Source organism: Branchiostoma floridae, chromosome 15, assembly GCF_000003815.2.
Source record: "Branchiostoma floridae strain S238N-H82 chromosome 15, Bfl_VNyyK, whole genome shotgun sequence".
Classification (NCBI taxonomy): domain Eukaryota; kingdom Metazoa; phylum Chordata; class Leptocardii; order Amphioxiformes; family Branchiostomatidae; genus Branchiostoma; species Branchiostoma floridae.
In genome coordinates this window covers 5,915,508-5,933,358 of record NC_049993.1, presented here as the reverse complement: position 1 = coordinate 5,933,358, position 17,851 = coordinate 5,915,508, and the positions used below count along the sequence as shown (strand labels likewise).

General features: G+C 42.9%; 2 protein-coding genes across 4 annotated transcripts in view; one reads left to right on the top strand and one right to left on the bottom strand.

Annotated features, from left to right (window-relative positions):
* The window catches only part of LOC118431228 (receptor-type tyrosine-protein phosphatase kappa-like), an 18,413-nt gene extending 562 nt beyond the window's left edge, over positions 1-17,851 (bottom strand). Inside the window, exons 1-22 of one of the 2 annotated variants that reach the window (XM_035842328.1) lie at positions 17,702-17,851; positions 16,747-16,817; positions 15,812-16,153; positions 15,241-15,451; positions 14,711-14,817; positions 14,112-14,196; positions 13,607-13,677; positions 12,804-12,943; positions 6,837-6,924; positions 6,464-6,546; positions 5,767-5,901; positions 5,003-5,125; positions 4,107-4,273; positions 3,595-3,730; positions 3,074-3,223; positions 2,601-2,700; positions 2,286-2,365; positions 1,949-2,074; positions 1,464-1,583; positions 1,128-1,294; positions 717-852; positions 184-402 (exon numbers count right to left, since the gene is read on the bottom strand). In XM_035842328.1, the coding sequence (XP_035698221.1) occupies positions 334-402; positions 717-852; positions 1,128-1,294; positions 1,464-1,583; positions 1,949-2,074; positions 2,286-2,365; positions 2,601-2,700; positions 3,074-3,223; positions 3,595-3,730; positions 4,107-4,273; positions 5,003-5,125; positions 5,767-5,901; positions 6,464-6,546; positions 6,837-6,924; positions 12,804-12,943; positions 13,607-13,677; positions 14,112-14,196; positions 14,711-14,817; positions 15,241-15,451; positions 15,812-16,153; positions 16,747-16,798 (2,688 nt within the window). In that variant the 5' untranslated portion in view covers positions 16,799-16,817; positions 17,702-17,851 and the 3' untranslated portion in view covers positions 184-333. Of the gene's footprint in view, positions 1-183; positions 403-716; positions 853-1,127; positions 1,295-1,463; positions 1,584-1,948; positions 2,075-2,285; positions 2,366-2,600; positions 2,701-3,073; positions 3,224-3,594; positions 3,731-4,106; positions 4,274-5,002; positions 5,126-5,766; positions 5,902-6,463; positions 6,547-6,836; positions 6,925-12,803; positions 12,944-13,606; positions 13,678-14,111; positions 14,197-14,710; positions 14,818-15,240; positions 15,452-15,811; positions 16,154-16,746; positions 17,233-17,701 lie in introns of those variants that run through there. The other variant, XR_004832950.1, reaches the window with a different exon arrangement.
* LOC118431230 lies at positions 7,770-12,330 on the top strand. 2 transcript variants are annotated; one of them, XM_035842333.1, is made up of 3 exons: positions 7,770-8,061; positions 8,348-8,527; positions 9,176-12,330. In XM_035842333.1, exons 1-3 carry the CDS (start codon positions 7,965-7,967, stop codon positions 11,119-11,121), a joined length of 2,223 nt encoding a protein of 740 aa, XP_035698226.1. In that variant the 5' UTR covers positions 7,770-7,964; the 3' UTR covers positions 11,122-12,330. The 2 variants fall into 2 exon arrangements, with proteins under 2 accessions (XP_035698226.1, XP_035698225.1); XM_035842332.1 differs by having other exon boundaries at positions 7,771-8,061; positions 8,342-8,527.

Sequence of the window (17,851 nt, the reverse complement as noted above, 5' to 3'; positions counted from 1 at the left end):
TTTTCACCATTAATGAAACCATTCACCAACTTTCTGGTGTAGCAAATTGGCCTTTATATTATAAGCTCCTTAAAGTGTGGGTACAGGTGCTGTTACTGTACAAAAATAGTGTTTTTGTACTTTTTTCAAGCTGAAAACTTTTTTGCTTTATGTTTTGGATTAGCCGTTACCTTTACCCCAACCATTTTTATTTCGCCCTCTCGCTCCATATTTTTTATGAAAAAATCCGTGAACCAAGAAATTAAATTGGTGTGGCCTAAATGTTAAAAGTAAACGTTCTGCTGGGAATGACGGTGATCCATGCAATGCTGTTAGTGCTGTCCCTGGATGATGTTAGTCTGTGGTGGTTATTGTGGTCTGCAGATGCTTCTGTACCACCTGGTAGCACAGCTTGTATTGGTCCTAGAAACAACGTATCTCACAGTTACGTCAGGAAAATTTGAATATTCGTTTTCTCCTATATATCAACAACCATGAACGATGAGCTACTCAACATCAAAGATGTGATAATGATTTAGGGCGTGGTCACAAAGGTCGTGCGATCGTCGTACGGTTGTTAACTTTAGTTTAATAGGTGCTTTTGGGTCTTCAGAGTACAGCTGTTATGCAACACAAATGGCTGTCTTAGATCCATGTCAGTGGTTTGTTCTGTCATAGCCTTCTTAAAAATCGTACGACGATCGCACGACCTATGTGACCGCGCCCTTAGACATTACCTCCGTGCAGACCATCTCTGGTCGGTGATGTCGCAGCATCCTCACCGCCTGGAACACGTCAACGGCCCGCTCCACTTCTGATCTATCCAGGGTCATATCAACGGTACAGAAGACACCAGACAACCCTGCTCCACTCCTAACAAACAAACAAATAAACATTCTTTATAATTCAATACCTCTCATGTCTGTTTTATCATGTCAGTGTGCTATTGAAGAAATGACATTTCGTGAGAAAAGAGACTTACAGGCTACTATGACTCATCACTGAAGTCACGTGTCCACAAGATCACGTGTCCAAAGGAACGGGTCAGTCGTACTGAAGAAGGTCATAGGTGATGGCCATTTGGAAAGTCACGTAGCTGGATCGAAGCTTTCTAAAGTAAACACTACAGGAAACAATAGATGACTTACTCGCAGTGCACTGTGATTGGTCCGTCCATGTTAGACTGCTTGAACCATTTGTGTACCTCGGCCCAGAGCTGGTGCAGGTACTCAGGCGCTGTAAGCGGGGCGGAGTCGCCGTCATCCGTGTAGTTTGTGAGCTGGAACTGTCGGACTGTCGTCTTCTTATGATTGAACTGGGAATCAGTGTGGACATAATGTCATCATCCATATATAGCATGTGTCGTAAGGACATTTTCAGTATTCAATTCACTCCGGCCCCAGAGGTGTCAATTCTAAAAGTCTTAAGACACACACTCGCGGATAGCATATCATCACTGAAGAAATGTAAACTTGGGTACTCACAGTGTTGGTGAGTTGGAACTCTCTCTCCGTGACGTGTGGGGCTATCTGCGTGTTGGTCACCTCCACGTTGAACGGTCCGTAGGTGGCCGAAGCGTGGGCTGGCCAGTACCTTGGACAGGACTGGATCGGACAACACACACTAGTGACCACTAGTAGCTTCATATAAAGACATTCCAGAGTCGAATTTCGAACAGTCTAATATTTGTTGCCTTTTGTAGTGAAAATTAGAAGATCTTGAAGTCTGCTTTATTTTCTAAACATGCAAGTAGTGGAAAAGCATAAAGCTATTTCCCCTCGCACGGGTTTCCAGATCCCCTGATATGCTTGAGTTTGTTTATTTGCTCATCAAAATTTTCCACACAAGTGGAAGGGGCGAGGGAACAGGTGGTGGCATCTAAAAAAGTTACTAGCCCTAGTCCCGACATAAAAATACAATAGACATAAATCAAAGTACAAATGAAAGACGACATGATCAGTTGTTTTACCTCGCTGATGCTATTCAGCATGACGATGATGTTGCTGCCAGTATCACTGATCATGCACCAGAAGTCAGTCACGGTGTTCGGCAGGGGTGCCTGGGTCACGATGTACCCCTTCTGACTCTTGTAGCTCTGGAAGATGGGAGGTTTAAATCTCAAATTAAAGATTTTTTCAAATGATAGAATATTTTTTGCAGACAATAATATAATACAATTCCTAGTCACAGGAAAAAAGTGTGTTGGTCTGTTCAGAGCTTCGGTGGGCTAGTATACTAGTAACTAATATTTTCTTTGTCTGTTCATTCATTATAATTTATAAAGAAATCATGAATGGAGTACTCACGTCCAGATAGACGGCATTGATGTAGTCGTTACTGTCCGTATCGGATAGAGGCGTGCTCAGAGTCACCCGCCTTTTGTCATCTACAGATGGGATACGAAAAAACAAGAGGTTATAGGGACTTTGTAAGAAAACAACACGTCTATCTGATTTTACGTGCGTTTAATATGTGTTCTAGCTAGCTTTGACGATTTTTTTATCACGGACTTCAAGTATAAGTTTCTATTCTTTGTATTCTTGAGTACATGTATATGGCTATTATCAACACATCATATGCAATTATATGCTAAATTCTCTCATTCAATGGTGGAAACGTACCCGGGAGGAGGTTGGAGAACCTGTTCTTGCCCTCATTCACGGGGAGCGCCCCTGTCGCTGTTCTCTCCGCCGATGGGTTGGGACACAGCGTCTGTAGCTTCTGTTGGGAATATATGCATATTAGTAAGACAGAAAGGAGAAGGAGAAGGAGAGAAGACCCAACCCCAGCACCGTCGTCGTGTGCACGATATGCGGACGAACACGCGCCTCAGCATTTGGGCTACGATCACACCTGAGACGCCATTGAAGTCATCATCGCAGTGCGATGGACATCCAACAACAGTACCGCATAAATGAATTTTTCTTAAATAAAAAAAAACAACAACAATGCTTTGTGTGAATTTCTCATATCCCATATTTATCAGTCTTACACTCTTTGCAGCACATCATTTAAGAACTGGATACCAAACGTTATGTAGTCCACTGCCATGAGATGGGGGCTGATAACTGATATATATATATAATCAACACACCGCAAACTCCTGGCAGTACAGCGCGCCTCGCTTGGAACCAGTCAGCCCCAGTTTGGACTCCGCGTAGGTTAAGAACTGGTCTGTCCGTGTCACAGTCTTCCCACACCGCTCTGCCTCTAGTACGGACCCGTAGATGTACAAGTAGTGGTCCTGGAGGCAAAAACAAATTTCATTGTACGATCGCATGTAAACGTATTGAATTAAGTTAATTGCTGTTTGTCAGGAAATCGGCCAAGGTGTGCTTAGTCATGTAGAGAAAATTAAAACAACATATTTTCCTTTGCCATCATTCTGGTGAGCTTCATCTACTTCCCTTTCTCCTTTGCTAACTTCTCTTCTTTTTCTTCCCTTCTCTTTTCTTTTCTTGTCTTACCTTCTCTCCTCTTCTAACGTCTTTCTTCCTCACCTTCTTTTCTCTCTTTGAATTTTTGTCTTTCTTTCGAATTTCCCTCTATTTCTCTATCTATCTCCCTCTTTAGCCGCTTGTCTCTGGCTCTCTCTCTCTTTTCTGTATTACGTACCACGCACGACACCATGAGACACCTGTACTCTCGCATCTGTACCACGAACTCCCGGATGTTGACGGCGGCCTCCTCCTCCAGCATGTCTGTCATGGCGTACAGGGCGATGAAAACTCCGGTCTGGTCCACGCCGGATCTACGGCAGGGAACAGCTGCAGTGATTTATGAGGTCATATCCCTTTGTGTAACTCCTGTATTAGTTAGATAAGCCTTAAGCCTCAACACTGTAGTTATGTAGATGCCATACTTTGTACCTCGTACAATTGTTGTGCAATAAAGTTATCATTACATTCGCTTGAAATTTATTGTTTCGCCATTCTAAGGCGCTGCAATCCACAGTGTCTGAGATCGTAGTCGTGATGGCGTCTTTTAAAAGTTTACCTAGTTCAAATTCTTTAAAGTATGAAAAGTGAGTAGATATACCCGCAAAGTGAATATGTTCCACATGTTGTAGTTCTGGGCTTTTGCATAAACTGTACCGTACCGTTACCGGTACTGTTCTTTTCACTTACCCGCAGTGAACGACGATAGGGGTCTCCATCTCCTCAGGGTCAGTCAGCTTGATGGTCCTGATGATGTTGAGGAGGGAGGTGCTGTAGGGAGGCGTGCCAGCGCGATGCTGCGGCCATCCCGTGTACTGAATGTGCGTGATCTCGTACTGGGATGCGTCGTCTCCGGCCTGAACACAGAGTTTACAGAATACAAAATAAGAAAAAAAATTACGGCTCTTAGTGGTGATAGTGTAGATTTTGGCACACTGGCGCACCATTTCCGTAAGTGTTTTGGGCACCCTTTTTGACAGATTAGCTGTGAGGCTCGTTGGGCGTCACTCCACCGTCATGGTGGCCTTTTTTTATTGGTGGGTATATCGTGTAAAGTGCCTCTTCCAAGGTCTTAAGAGTAGGGCATGACGACTATCGAACTCCTGACCTTCTGATTCCGACTCCAACACTCTAGCCGTTGCACTACACAGACCCCACTACAGAATACAATTACCAGGTATAATAGGAAAATTGCCACCTCTGTGTTTGAAGGTTTGGTTTTCGGTCGTTTATTATGTTCTTGTGTCTGTAGGTGGTTATTTGAATAAACTGTTAGTAGAGTGGCAGGAAGTGAGTGAGATGTTAGTGTCACCGCAAAGGTCAGACTTGCGGGAGTGACAGGAAGGTTCAGACATGTCAGGTCATGGGGTCAATGGATGAGGCTACTAATTCAGGGGGAGGTTTAATTTTTGGTCTGTCTGTGATTTCATAGAGATTTTCCGTATGAAACAAGACAAACGAAAAACTCGAAATATTTTAAGTCACGATATTGGAAATCTTTGTCATTTTGGAAGGAAAAATGTCAACAAAAGATATCACTATGATTATGCGAAAAAAAAGTAAAGGAAAAGAAGACAGTTTATTACCTTTTGGAGAGTGAATGTACGAAAGATGTAGTCCGCCATGACGTCCTTTTTCTTCAAGGTCACCAGCAGGTCACCAGACCGGAGCGATGCCTCCTTATCCGGCCAGTATTGCGCACAAGGAACCTGTGACAATCTTAGCTTTGAGTTGAGTGAAAACACTTTTTCTTACATTCAATGCGGTCTGGAAAAAAGTCTTAAACCTTCTACATCTACTCCTTTTTTTTCCACCCAAAAGATTTTTTCTTAAAATGGAACTTTTCTTAATACGCGAGGAAATGAGATAAAGAACTGGTAAATATAAAGTACACTAATTTATGAAATACTTTATGATCGTATTAGAATCGACAGAATTTTAGAATTTTTCCATGTTTAATGATTATTTTTGATTTATATTTCTTTTATAAAGATCTAGAGATATTGTCAAAAATCTTTTCATATTCATAACTTTTTGAGATCTTTTGCAAGCATCTTGAGATCTTTTTAAATCATCTTTCAAAGTATCTTGACATTCTTCCGAAGCATGTTAAGATTTTTGTCAAAACTTCTCAAGATAAAGTCTAATCATCTCAAAATCTAGCATATTTGAAAAAAAATTAAATTGTTCGATCTCCAACGGATCCCGGAAGTCATTATGATTCGTTGTTTCAGCGAAGTTTCAGCATGCTAGCGTCAGATATGTACTTAAGTTAAAGCTACAAGCAGCTCAGTCCAATATTAGTTTACTCACTCTTTATGATATTTAATAGTGAATTATGATATTTAACCTTGGACTTGTCTATCAGGTCAGATAACATGACGATGTACTTCGGTCCGTAATCCCATATCATCCGCCAGAAGTCGTCCACAGTCTCCGCTGATGGGCCCTGCGTGGCGATGAAAGCTTTCGACTTGGAGTAACCCTGGGGAGAAGACAGACACATTTTAGCAGTCGTTTCGGCATTCATTTTCACCTTTTCTCAAAATAGAAAATGTTTACCAGAGGATCTAGGCACATGGTCGGGACCACAGCGCCCTTGTTCCCTCTTTAAACAAGAATGGCAATGGCGACGGTTGTCTCTTAGTCTTACTGGAGTTGAACATAAGACAAACCAAGCCTGAGAAAGAATGGACTGGATGTTTAGTCCTGTGGTTTAGCAGGATTGTATTGCTAGATTTTTGTCCTTGCACATTAGTTTTTGGGTCTCCAGAGTGTGTCGACGTCATCCTTAACAATTAATTCAGTGTGGCCAACTCTGCCTATATCACATTGGAAGGGGTCGAGCGGTGATCTATGATAGAGAGAGAATGCTGGACATGCTAGTGCCGAAAATGTCACTTACAGCTCGCAGATTATTTCCCAGCTGTCTGACAGGGGCATAGAATTTAAGTATTCAGTACATTGTAGGAACATAAGAGATATTTGCTCTGATAGAGAAAATGCTGTGCTGAAGGCTATAGGAAGAGGTGAATAACCGAACGTACGTTGACCCAACTGGCGTTGATGTAGTCGGAGTTAGTTGTAGGTTTGCCTGGCAGAGGCTGTAGTTCAACACGAGAGTAGTCGTCTGCAAAATATAAACCCGGAACATTTGGTATATTTATACTTTTATCTTGCTTCGCTCCCTAGACTCTATCACACATTTTTCTTTAGATGCGAATTTGATCGTGCTTCTTTTCAGAAGATAAGGGGTTTGAAGCGCTGGCTTAGAAAATAAGAGAACGCGTATTTCAGGGTATAAAAGCCCTTCGACCAATCTCAAGGTATGCAATTCTCGAATCTAACGTTATATGCGCTAAGCGTCAGTGTCAATAACGACTTTATGTTAGATTGCCTTCTCGCATCCTCAGTACTTACACGGAATGGAGTTTGTGTATCTGTTTTTCGGCGTGTTCTCGGGCCGCCTGGCCACTTTGCACTTGTAAATCAGCTCGTCTGGCAATGCCTGGATTAGGGACAAACAGTGGGGTTCAGAAAATTGGTCAAAAAGCTTCACAAAAGATCGATACTCTATGTAAGTAAGTGTTGAGTATCAATGGCATTATCTGATTTGGGATTAAATGAGCTGGTGTAGAGTGGCGACTAAGAATCAAACTAGTTAGGCCTACGCCACATTTCCAAACCGGGGCTCGGCCGGACAACTTTCGGGAACAAAAAGTATGATACAAAAGACACCAAACTACATGCACGTAAAGAGGCATCATTTCTGTATATTTTCACGCAATACATACATTTCTATTGTTCATTTTCACAAACAGCCTGGCCGGGTCCCGGTTTGGAAATGTGAGATTAGCATTATGAAGGGACGATGAAATGTTTCCGAAATAGCACTTGAGATGACACTGCCTGATCGCTCTCTCAAACTGCCAAACAAAAACGTACACCAAGCAACAGAAACCATAAACAACGCGCAAAGATATCAATGTGCAACATGTTCGTCACACAGCTCTGAAATAGCAGCAGCAACTACTATGTGTAGTACAAGTAAAAGAACAAGTAAAGTGGGCCATACGAGCGTATTACCCGGTATTTAATGCACATGTATTGAATTCGAATATGTAAGAGGTTCTCGAACAACTACATAGCATAACGTGACAGCCACATCTCAACACATGGAAAGCCATTTCAGCAGATCTTCTATGTCTTACGAAGGAAGGACCGTTATACGTGACAGACCGAGTGAGGGGTCTTATAATGACATGTACATCTTTATTGAGGACAGGAATGGTAATGACGTTAGCGCATGCGCGGTTATGAATGAGAGTGTTTCCGTTCTTTCAAGCGACTATGACGTCACAAAACTTTAGAGCAACCGATGTCGTGGTGTTTGATTTACACGATTCGCGCCTTGCTGCGAGAAAAAGTGCTCTAAGTTCTGAATTTTACCAGACGTTGTGGTTACATTTTGGTTGACACATTTGTCGACCAAGCCAAGAAAGCGAGCGTGCTTTTTGGTATTAAGTTGCGAGTAAAAGAGTAAAGAAAATGCCGTTAAGAGGCCCGGGCTTCAACCAGCCGGTAACTACGGCAGTCTTATCCGTCGCCGCCGTGGCGACAATGCTATGGCTCCTCTTCTCTGAAGGTGAGTACTGCAGGTATTCCATATATATCTGATATAATCATATGTTTGAAATCTGTACATGAATTTTGTTTAATCCGCATCACTAGTGTCAAGTTTGGTAGCATATCAGGACAATTTCCGTCTTCAATATACAGACCATTTTCTGATCACGCGGTCGCAAAACAAACTGATGATTGGTTCAACTCCGGAGTCCATAGTATAAAATTACTACAGTTTGGATTTGTTCCTTACAACGAGAGAAGTTGTCAGAACATTCATGACGTTTCTCCACATGTTTAAGACACAGAGGGCGAAGAGAAGAAGAGCGAGAAGAAGACACACCGTCCGCGGGAACCAAGGACGATCATGCTGCCAAAACTGTCGTTTCGCGACTTTAGGAACGATGTGTTTTTGTACGGCGAGGACGGTGAATACGAGGTCATTGTGTTGGAGGAGTGGGTCGACAAGTATGACGGACCCTCATCAGGTAAGTTACAAGTACTTATACATGTAGTAAAGTTAGACTGTTATACATCGTGTATGTACTGTGCGTAGTTTGTAATCCATGCCTTTCCTTTTTTTGTGTGCGAAGAGGAAGACATAGAATTGTAGCTTGACTCAAAGATATATCTCTAGACTTAGAATTACGTTATACATGTGAAGATACTGTGTGTAGTTTGCAATCCATGCCTTTTAATTTCTTTTTTTGTGTGCGAAGAAGATGATATATACCTGTAGCAAAGCTAGACTCAAGGATACATTTCTATACTTGGTATTGTTATACGTGACATGAGTGTATACTGTGCGAGTTTTGTCATCCGTGCCTTTTCTTGAATACATGTGCGTTCTAGAACAACAATAGAAAGAAATTGCCCTATTTTTTGATAGTGCGTTGCTTTACAAATGATTAATCTACAGAGAGAAATCTTGTTGTACACATTTTGCACCGTTATACCGTGATCTCAATCTTGAAAGTCTTTTAAGTGAAATGGTCCCGGGATTACTTTGGTCGTTCTAAATTGGTTTTTATTTTCCCCCCTGAATGTCAATGTTTTCTTAAGAGCGCACAACGTGCAACACCGTAGACAGTATTGCGTATTACAAAGTCTGACCAAGCGGAACTGATGTGTTACAGCCTATTCCCGTCGTTCCTTCCCGACGGAAAGCCGGAGCTGGCCCACGGTAGCCCAGTCCTACCGCCCCGCGGCCCCACAGCCCCGGCCCCGCCAGCCTGACCGCCGTCCTCCCGGTAAGTTCGGCCTTGGCGCCATTGGAAGCACTTATTCGATCTTCGGGGATGAAGGCCTCTTCTCCGACATCACTGGTATGGGCGACTTCCATAGAGAGAAACCTGCAGCCGATACCATCGTGCACCGCGTAGAGTCGGCAGAGTTTCTGCGCCGTGTGCGCGCTGCTAAAATTAAAATTGAAGCTGGCGACATCTCACGCCATTCCGCGGAGAAAGATGAAGATGATGCTTCAGGGCCGTCCTGGCGGGAGGTGAAAGAAGAAGAGTTTCTGAAGCGCGCTGCTAGAGATGTAGTTGACGCCAACTCACGCCACTCTGAGGAGACAGATGAGGAATATTGTGATGCCCCAGGGCTTCCCCTGTTGAAGATAAAAGAAGACGAGTTTCTCAAGCGTGCTGAATTAAATGAAATTAGCACCAACTCACGCCATTCCGAAGAGGGATCGGTATACATCGATGTGCCGGGTTTGCCTCCCTGGATGGTAGAGTACGACGAATTCTACAACCCCAACCCGCCTATGTGGCTAGCTGAGGACATGGAAGTTGAAGACCTGTTCTTTGACGCGCTGGACGTACCGCTACGAGCTCTCCCTCAGTCCGCAGTCAAGGCACAGCAGCTCGGTCCTGTACAGGAGTTGGAGCGGCCTCATCAACTGCTGATGGCCCTCATCATGTTCGTCATGACGGAGTTCTTCGCCTCCTTCCGGATCCTGATGTCCAGCGTGACAGAATCGCTGGGAGGCGCCATGCAGAGCGTGTTTGCTGTTCTCCAGCCCCACTACGATAAGATCAAACAGCTGATTCTCCCCTTCATCCCGTCCGTTGTCAAGGATTCCATCCTCTCAATCTCCGGGTGCACCTGGATGTTGATGACCAGTGTAGCTGAGTCGACAGGAGGCGCTATGAACAGGGCATTGGCACTCCTCTGGATCCACTCCGACAAGTTTCAGCTCGTGGCCAATAAAATCAAACAGCTGCTGCAGCCCCTCGTCCCTTACGTCATGATGTTCAAGGACTCCATGGTGTCCATGGTGGGATCCGCCCGGATGATGGTGGCTAGTGCAGCAGAGTCGGTAAGAGGCACTGTGAACAGGGCATTGGAACTTCTCTGGAGCCACTCCGACAAGTTTCAGCTCGTGGCCGATAAAATCAAACAGCTGCTGCAGCCCCTCGTCCCGTACGTCATGATGTTCAAGGATTCCATGGTGTCCATGGTGGGATCCGCCCGGATGGTGATGGCCAATGTAGCAGCGTCGACAGGAGACGCTGTGAATGGGGCATTTTCAAGTTTCCAGTACGACAGGTTTCAGGCCGTGGCCAATAATATCAAACATCTGCTCCTGCGGTTCATCCCGCCCGTTATCCAGGAGTGTATGGTCTCTTTTTATGGCTCCATCCGGATCCTGATGACCAGGCTCCCAGAGTCGATAGGAGGCGCTTTGACCAGGGCGTTGTTAGCGTTGCACTACGCAATCTTCGACCTCCTGTACACCAGCCTAAAACAGCTGCTGTTGGCCTTCATCCCCTATGTAGTCAAGTTCAAGGAATACATCATCTCCATATACGGTTATGTCCGGATCCTGATGATCAAACTTGTAGTGACTGTAGGGGGCGCTGTGAAAAGGGCGTTGCTAGTGTTGCACTACGTCGGCTTCGATCTGATGTACACTAACGTAAAACGGCTGCTGATGGCCTTCCTCGCGTCTGTTCTCAGGTTCATGGAGTGTATCGTCTCCTATATCATCTATACCCTAATCCTCATATATCTGATGAGGCTATCGTACACCGCTAGAAAGAGACAACCGAACAGACGGACACTACATAGTTTATAAAAAAACACAAACGAACGAGTTCCCGACGGACTGATGCCGTTGTGTATCTTCGGGACTGTTCTTCCTACAATAGTCAGTCAAGTTCTCTTCGGTAAATATCAATACCAGGGTGTACGGGTACGAAAAAGTGAAAAAAAATTTGGCGGACATTCTAAGCCAAAGATATAAAAATCATATATAGATTAAAAAACATGGACATCTTTTAAGGGATCCCATGAGAAAAAAAGGTCGACAGAATGACAATTTATTCGAACGAGCCTCCAACAAGACTGATGCCACGGTGTATCTTCGGGGTTCGTCTCAGTGCGCTTTCTGCAATTTCAGGTGTTTGGGAGTATGTATTAGACTCAACTGTACGTTTACACGGTATGGGCATTAACATTGTATCTTCTTTGATGTTGTCACTTTACCTGCTACAATGCGTCCTCCCTTTTGAATATTTGTCCAAGGTATACTGCTTTGTCAATATACAGGCACCAAATTGTAATTGTTGTTGAAATAGAGAATGAGAAATGTCAATGTATTCCTGGGGTTGGGCATGTGAAAATTGCATGCTTAATGAGGCTTAGTGCCAATTACATACATGTATGCTGTGTACATTCCATATATACTAGCAGGGACAATGTGAACATATTCTCTTGGGTCAAATATATATGTACAGTATGTATATATACATTCCTTTATCCGAACCTTAATGTTGTTTTACCATATCTTTATTGTTACTTAGTCAAGGAGGTCTCCATATAACCGCCTTGCTTTTTGTACCGTTGAGGAATTAATGAACCACTATTGTTGTATATTTGTATATCACATGCCCAATGAAGATTGTATTGTCTGTTGCATATTTCTACATATTTGATTCAAACATTTCAGTGACAACATTGTCGCACCCTAATGAGCCACTACACGTACTTACTCTTCACGTTTCTGTACTTAACGTTGCTTATAGACAGGGAGTTGTCAATTTGGCACTTGTAATTACTAGTGCACTACTAGTAGTCTCTCTATATATCTAATTCAAGCTAGTAGTGACTATATCTTCACATCCTGTTGTGTCACCAAAAATTTTGTTAACCAACTCTTTGCTGTATCATCGCTGTATCAATACTGCTAGTCATGGACAGTTGGGAATAGTGGGCGAGGTATATTATTTTACCCTTTTGTGTGCTCAGAAGTGCGTGAGTTGTTTCATTAAAGAGTTACTCTTGATGAAATATCCTTTTGTGTGTCTTTGTGCAGTCCTCTTGGACCATAATATACTAATATATAGTAGTCTACCTCAGTCTGCTATTCACTGGAAGAATAGCACTTGAGTATCTTAAAAAAGAGCATAGCCATAGCACGTCCAGGTCAAAATATACAAAAAATAGTTCTGCTGCAGTACCAAGGTCATACACCAGGAGGCCCAGAATTGACCATGACCTTTGTCTTCCCAACACCTACCCACATACTACATATCCTCATAATCCATACGGAAGTTCTTGAGTTATGCTGACCACAAAAACCCGGACACGCACACACACACACACACACACACACACACACACACACACACACACACACACACACGTAGGCACAAAGACAGACACACCTAAAACAACATCTCCATTTTCATGAAGATGAATACTAGTATAACCTTCTTGGTGAAGGTAACAAGAGAACATATAAGAAATGTTTGTCACCTCGAACTGCCAGATGAGCCCGTCGAACCCTGTGGTCTCCATGTACTTGTCCAGCTCCTCCGCCTCCACCCGGTATGTCCCGGTTTTCTTCCACTCCCCTGTGTGCAGCCGCAGGTAGGCGAGGCGCTTTCCCGTCATCTCTGCAGGGGAAAATAGTCGGTGGACTTATGACGATGTTAGCGTTGTTCAGTCTACAAGATCCAGAATTCAAAGGAAAAACCTATATGTATAAGCCATGTAGTTAGCCTCCATAGCAGGCTCTCTATGGCCTTTTTTGGCACTTTTGCTGGTCATTTCTTTTTGTACTGGGTCGCTGATTGCTGGCCTTTTCTGACAGCCGGCCATTCTAAGCAAAAGTGCCAAAAAAGGCCATAGAGAGCCTGCTATGGAGGTTACCATGTAGCCTCCTTTGCAGACTCCCTTTCCCAGCATACAGACTCTCAGCCCATATTAGAAACCGCAAATCAGCGCTCCCACAAAATATTCACACTACCACTCCAAAAGTCTGCCCCTTAACCATGCTGTTTCGTTATTTTTCAATCTATTCAGAGTTTTGTGTGTGTTTTGTTGTGTATGGTTCAATCTCAGAATACCCTTATTTCCTTTCATAATACTCATTTTATCTTAATGTTAACACTCTACTATTCCATTTATACTTTAAAGAAAATTTCGTTATCTTTTGAACTGATGAAAGATAGAGCACAATGGAAGCAGAACTTTGTCAATGCTTGAACTCGATAATGACTCGAGTATGAATATGTATGTATGTATGTATGTAAAATACTACAAACTATCCACTCTACCTTTCGGAATGGAGGTTAGCTCTCCCCTCTCCAGCTGAAAAGTGGCAAGCGCGAACATGTTTTCCTCTTTCCTAAAAAAATACAAACCAAATAAACTTAGACGTGCCACTAATCTTCATTAGCGTCCACGTAAGTATATGGTAAAGGTAAACTTTAGTGTCAGCCATTTTCCCGAAGAGAAAATATTGAGTAATTGGTAAAGCCATGTGACATACGCTAACGGGACTAATTGTCACAAAATAAAATTTATGCCTATATCTAGTTCTGGGAAGGTAGGCTGATAATCATCGTACATGATTAATGAATCAGTGAATGAATGAAATACCTTTATTGTACATTTATGCCTCGACGGGCTAGGTACAGGTCACTGATAACAGACATAACAGACATATGCAGAGACAACAAGATACACTTTAACTAATTGTAGGTACTAAGCTAATAGGATGGTCGACAACTTAATGATAGATGTGTAGAGCTAGCGATAGGACAAACAACGCACACACACCTTGCTTTGTAGACCGTGTGTAAGATGGCGACCGTCAGTACAGCCAATATAATGATTCCGAGGAGCGATCCGACGATCACCGACCCTGAAATACCCGTGAGCGGTAAAGAGTTGGAGAAAGTTTGAATCAAATGAAAGTTCTCAAAACTTTGATGGGGAAAAGTCCATGGCTTGTTTTTGTGGAATACTAATATCAAACAGACGTCCCTGAACAGAGACGGGGGACGTCACAAGCTACCTGACACATTTTATCTACTAACTGGGTCAAGTACTCTATAAGCAGAGGTTGGTCGAAAAGATTGTGACATTTTTATTATATACACCATTGACTGTGCGCACTCCCCACCAGAGTGCGGACAGAAAATGGGACGTATGATAAAAATGTCACAATCTTCCCCACCAAACCCTGCTTGGAGAGTAGGGTCTTGCGCTCATAAGATGGAGTGATGAAAGTAGTGCAGTCATTTTGCCCTAGCCTGAGAAAGACTGGTGTTGAACTTGAAAGTCAACTCTCCCGGCAAAAAGTTCAAATTAAAGTTGATTGTAATGATTAAAACTTGTATCATAATGATTAAAACAAAGACAATTGAATGAAGTACCACTGAAGGTGTCGCCCTCGATGAACTGTATCCTCACGGTGACGTCAGGACCGGGGGCTCCTCTCCCCCCTTCCCCCGGCCGCACCAGCACCAGGCGCACTTTGTACCTGTTTTTTTATTACAACAAAAAGGACATATAGTACACAGTGGTGCCACACTCAACCAAACTGGCTTATATCAACGGCACTACTGGAAAAAAAAACATGACACATGACATATAAAAGAAAACATGAAAACGGGAACGTCTGATGAACAGGAACAGTATTGAGCAATTGAATTACGGCCAGAAAACAAACAAACATCTGACATTGGTCATGATGGTGAAAATACTGGTAAAAGATACCTGTTGAAATGCAATATGAAGAAGTTATGAAAACGTTTGGTTTCAAGTAGGCAAGAATTTGAGTGTTGATTTTAGCAAGGGTGAACGTTTCAGTAATAATTATAAGTTAAGAAATTAATAATGTCAGATAAAGTTTTAACAAATAAAACAGGAATGTTTTACTATCAAGTCTGTCGAGGAGTTGTACCTGTTTCCGACAGGCAGACCGGAAATGACGTAGCTGTCTTCCGTCACTTCCGCCGTAGTGTTCCAGACGTCGACGTCGCCGCCGAACGGCCGGTACTGCACGGCCATGGCGACCACAGGCCCGTCTCCGCGGTACGCCGTGCTGCGGTACACGATGACGTCACCCTGCTCCTCCTGGGCAGTGGTGGGCGGGTCCAACGGAACAGGTGGGTCTGCATGGTGAATACATTACACGAAGTAGGTACTGACCACATCAATGGGAGAAATCTTAAGAATGCAAGTCTGCAATTATTTCAAACAGTACTAAAAACAATATCTTTTTGGTGAAAAAATAGTAAAAAAAACTAATCTAAAAAAAATCAACAACCTCGGCATGTCGTAGAAATTTCTACGTCATTTGTTATGTTAAACCAAAGTGTGAACTAGTTGACACGCACTGTCGCCCTCGTCGCAGCCAACCGATGGTGAGGATAAATGTAGGATACTAGTACCTTAAGCTTACCTTAGATGCCAACTAACCCTATATCAGACAAAAATCTAGCCTACAAAAGGCATAACAAAGTTGTACTTACGTTTGACGATCAGCTGTAGAGTCATCTCATCCCCGTGGTTCTCACAGCGGAATGTTCCATTCATGACGGGGGTGAACCGGTAGGTCTTTATGCCCAGCTGTGTGACGTCAGAGTTGGGTAATGCTTGGTAGTTGTTGCCATCGGATACGGCACTTAAAGAGCCCAGATTCTGCCCCGCTTCACTGTATTTGTAGATGTCGACGTCAGGTGAGGGGTCTCCGGTGACGTCACAGGTGATGTGGACCTCAACTCCCGCGTTTACCTCATTCACCGCCTGCCCTGACCCTGGCAGGGTCACCCGGAATGAGGTAATAGCCCGTTTGCCGCGATGAGAACAGAGACCTGTCACGACACCAGTAATCACATGAAAATGCAGGTATTCAAGTGACGATTACTGTAAATGCAGAAATGTTCGTGGTGGGTTTATGTTCGCGGTTTTTCGCGGTGACCTCGCCTAACCCATTGTCTGATCACTACGTACTATACATTGTATTGGGATGTATTGGGGGCACCTGCTTCGGTACTTACGCACGAATATACTAGTAAGGCTGCAATTAAAACAGACCAGATATTCAAACATTCACGGTTCTGTTGTACATGTAGACATGTCTTTAGACTCCGCTCACAGTTTAAAAAAACTAACTTCTTCAATCGCCGTATGGGTTCAGAATCTCTCGAAACAATTTAAGTGTGAACGCTTAGATTTTCTCCGAAACAGAAGTCATAGATCGATCACATCACATGAATCTTTGGCCTGTAATAACTAGCCTATTTTTGCCTGTGACCCACTTGTATTGTACCGTCTTGCAATCCTAATAAATCAAATCAAATCAAATCAAATAAAATCGTACTATAAATGTAACTAGAAGAAGCGTATATTTAGACGGAATGCATTTTGAGAAAAATCTAATTCTTTAGCTTAATGGCTACTTCACCTGGTGAGTAGACGAGACACAGCCAGACGAACAGCTGGTACAGAATGCTCATGTTTCTCCCCGTTTATCGTCTAAAGAAAAAAAAAAGAGAAATTCTATTAACAGTTTATTTTCAAAACTTGTTCTGCAAACGACATCATTGACTCAGGTTTTTCAGATGACAGATTAAATGTTTACTTGCAAAATGTGGAAATATATGGAATCTAAATTGACGAATCCCCGAAAATCCAATTTTGTTCCAGGTCTGTTTCTGTAATTGAAACCGTGTTCCAATAAAGGAAGTATAAGTTATTAATAGCAAGAATGTTACTTCGCATGGCAAAACACACGATACGAGACTTGACGAGAACAACAAAATGACAACGGAACTATTAGACGTACGTTGGTGCGAAAATATCAAAGACTAGAAAAGTCGACATCTTATAGTGGTTGGTCTAAACTCTAGGAGGGAAAGAGAAGGCAACTTGTAACATGTACGTAATGTGTACCTAATCCATAAATAATGTGTGGCTATACAAAAAAAATAAGATTTTGCTAATATTGTTCAGCCAATCCATAATATGGAATATGGGTGGCTATATCTATGTTCCGTGTCCTTTTGTTGCTGAATGATAATGTTTTGTGGTAATTCTTTGCCAGAAAAACAAGTACTAGACCTATCGTTTTATCACAAAATATTTCATCTGTATACGTTTTAAGGTTCAGAGTATCACCAGGGAAAGCAAGACTGCGCTATGAACACATTTCAGAAGAATTGGTGAACGTACCATGTAGCAAATCATCTGCATATTCATTATAACTAGTGACAAGGTTTAATCCTGAATAAAGTCACTGCGGGAAAACGAAATGAGCGGTCCCAGTGACGCGCATGCATTACTGAAAACAGCGATGGGCGATCTTCATGTGAAGTACGTTTTTAAAATGTGACAAAACCGACAAGAACGTAAGTTCTTACCTTGTACCGGATGAAATATATGTCAACAGGATCACTTCCCAGTTTGATCCTAACGAATGCTTCGTCTAGACGTTGTTTTGCTCTTTCTCTACCTCCAGAACCATTAGGAGGAGTGACCCTCCAAGACCATCGAGAATCACTATCATGTAC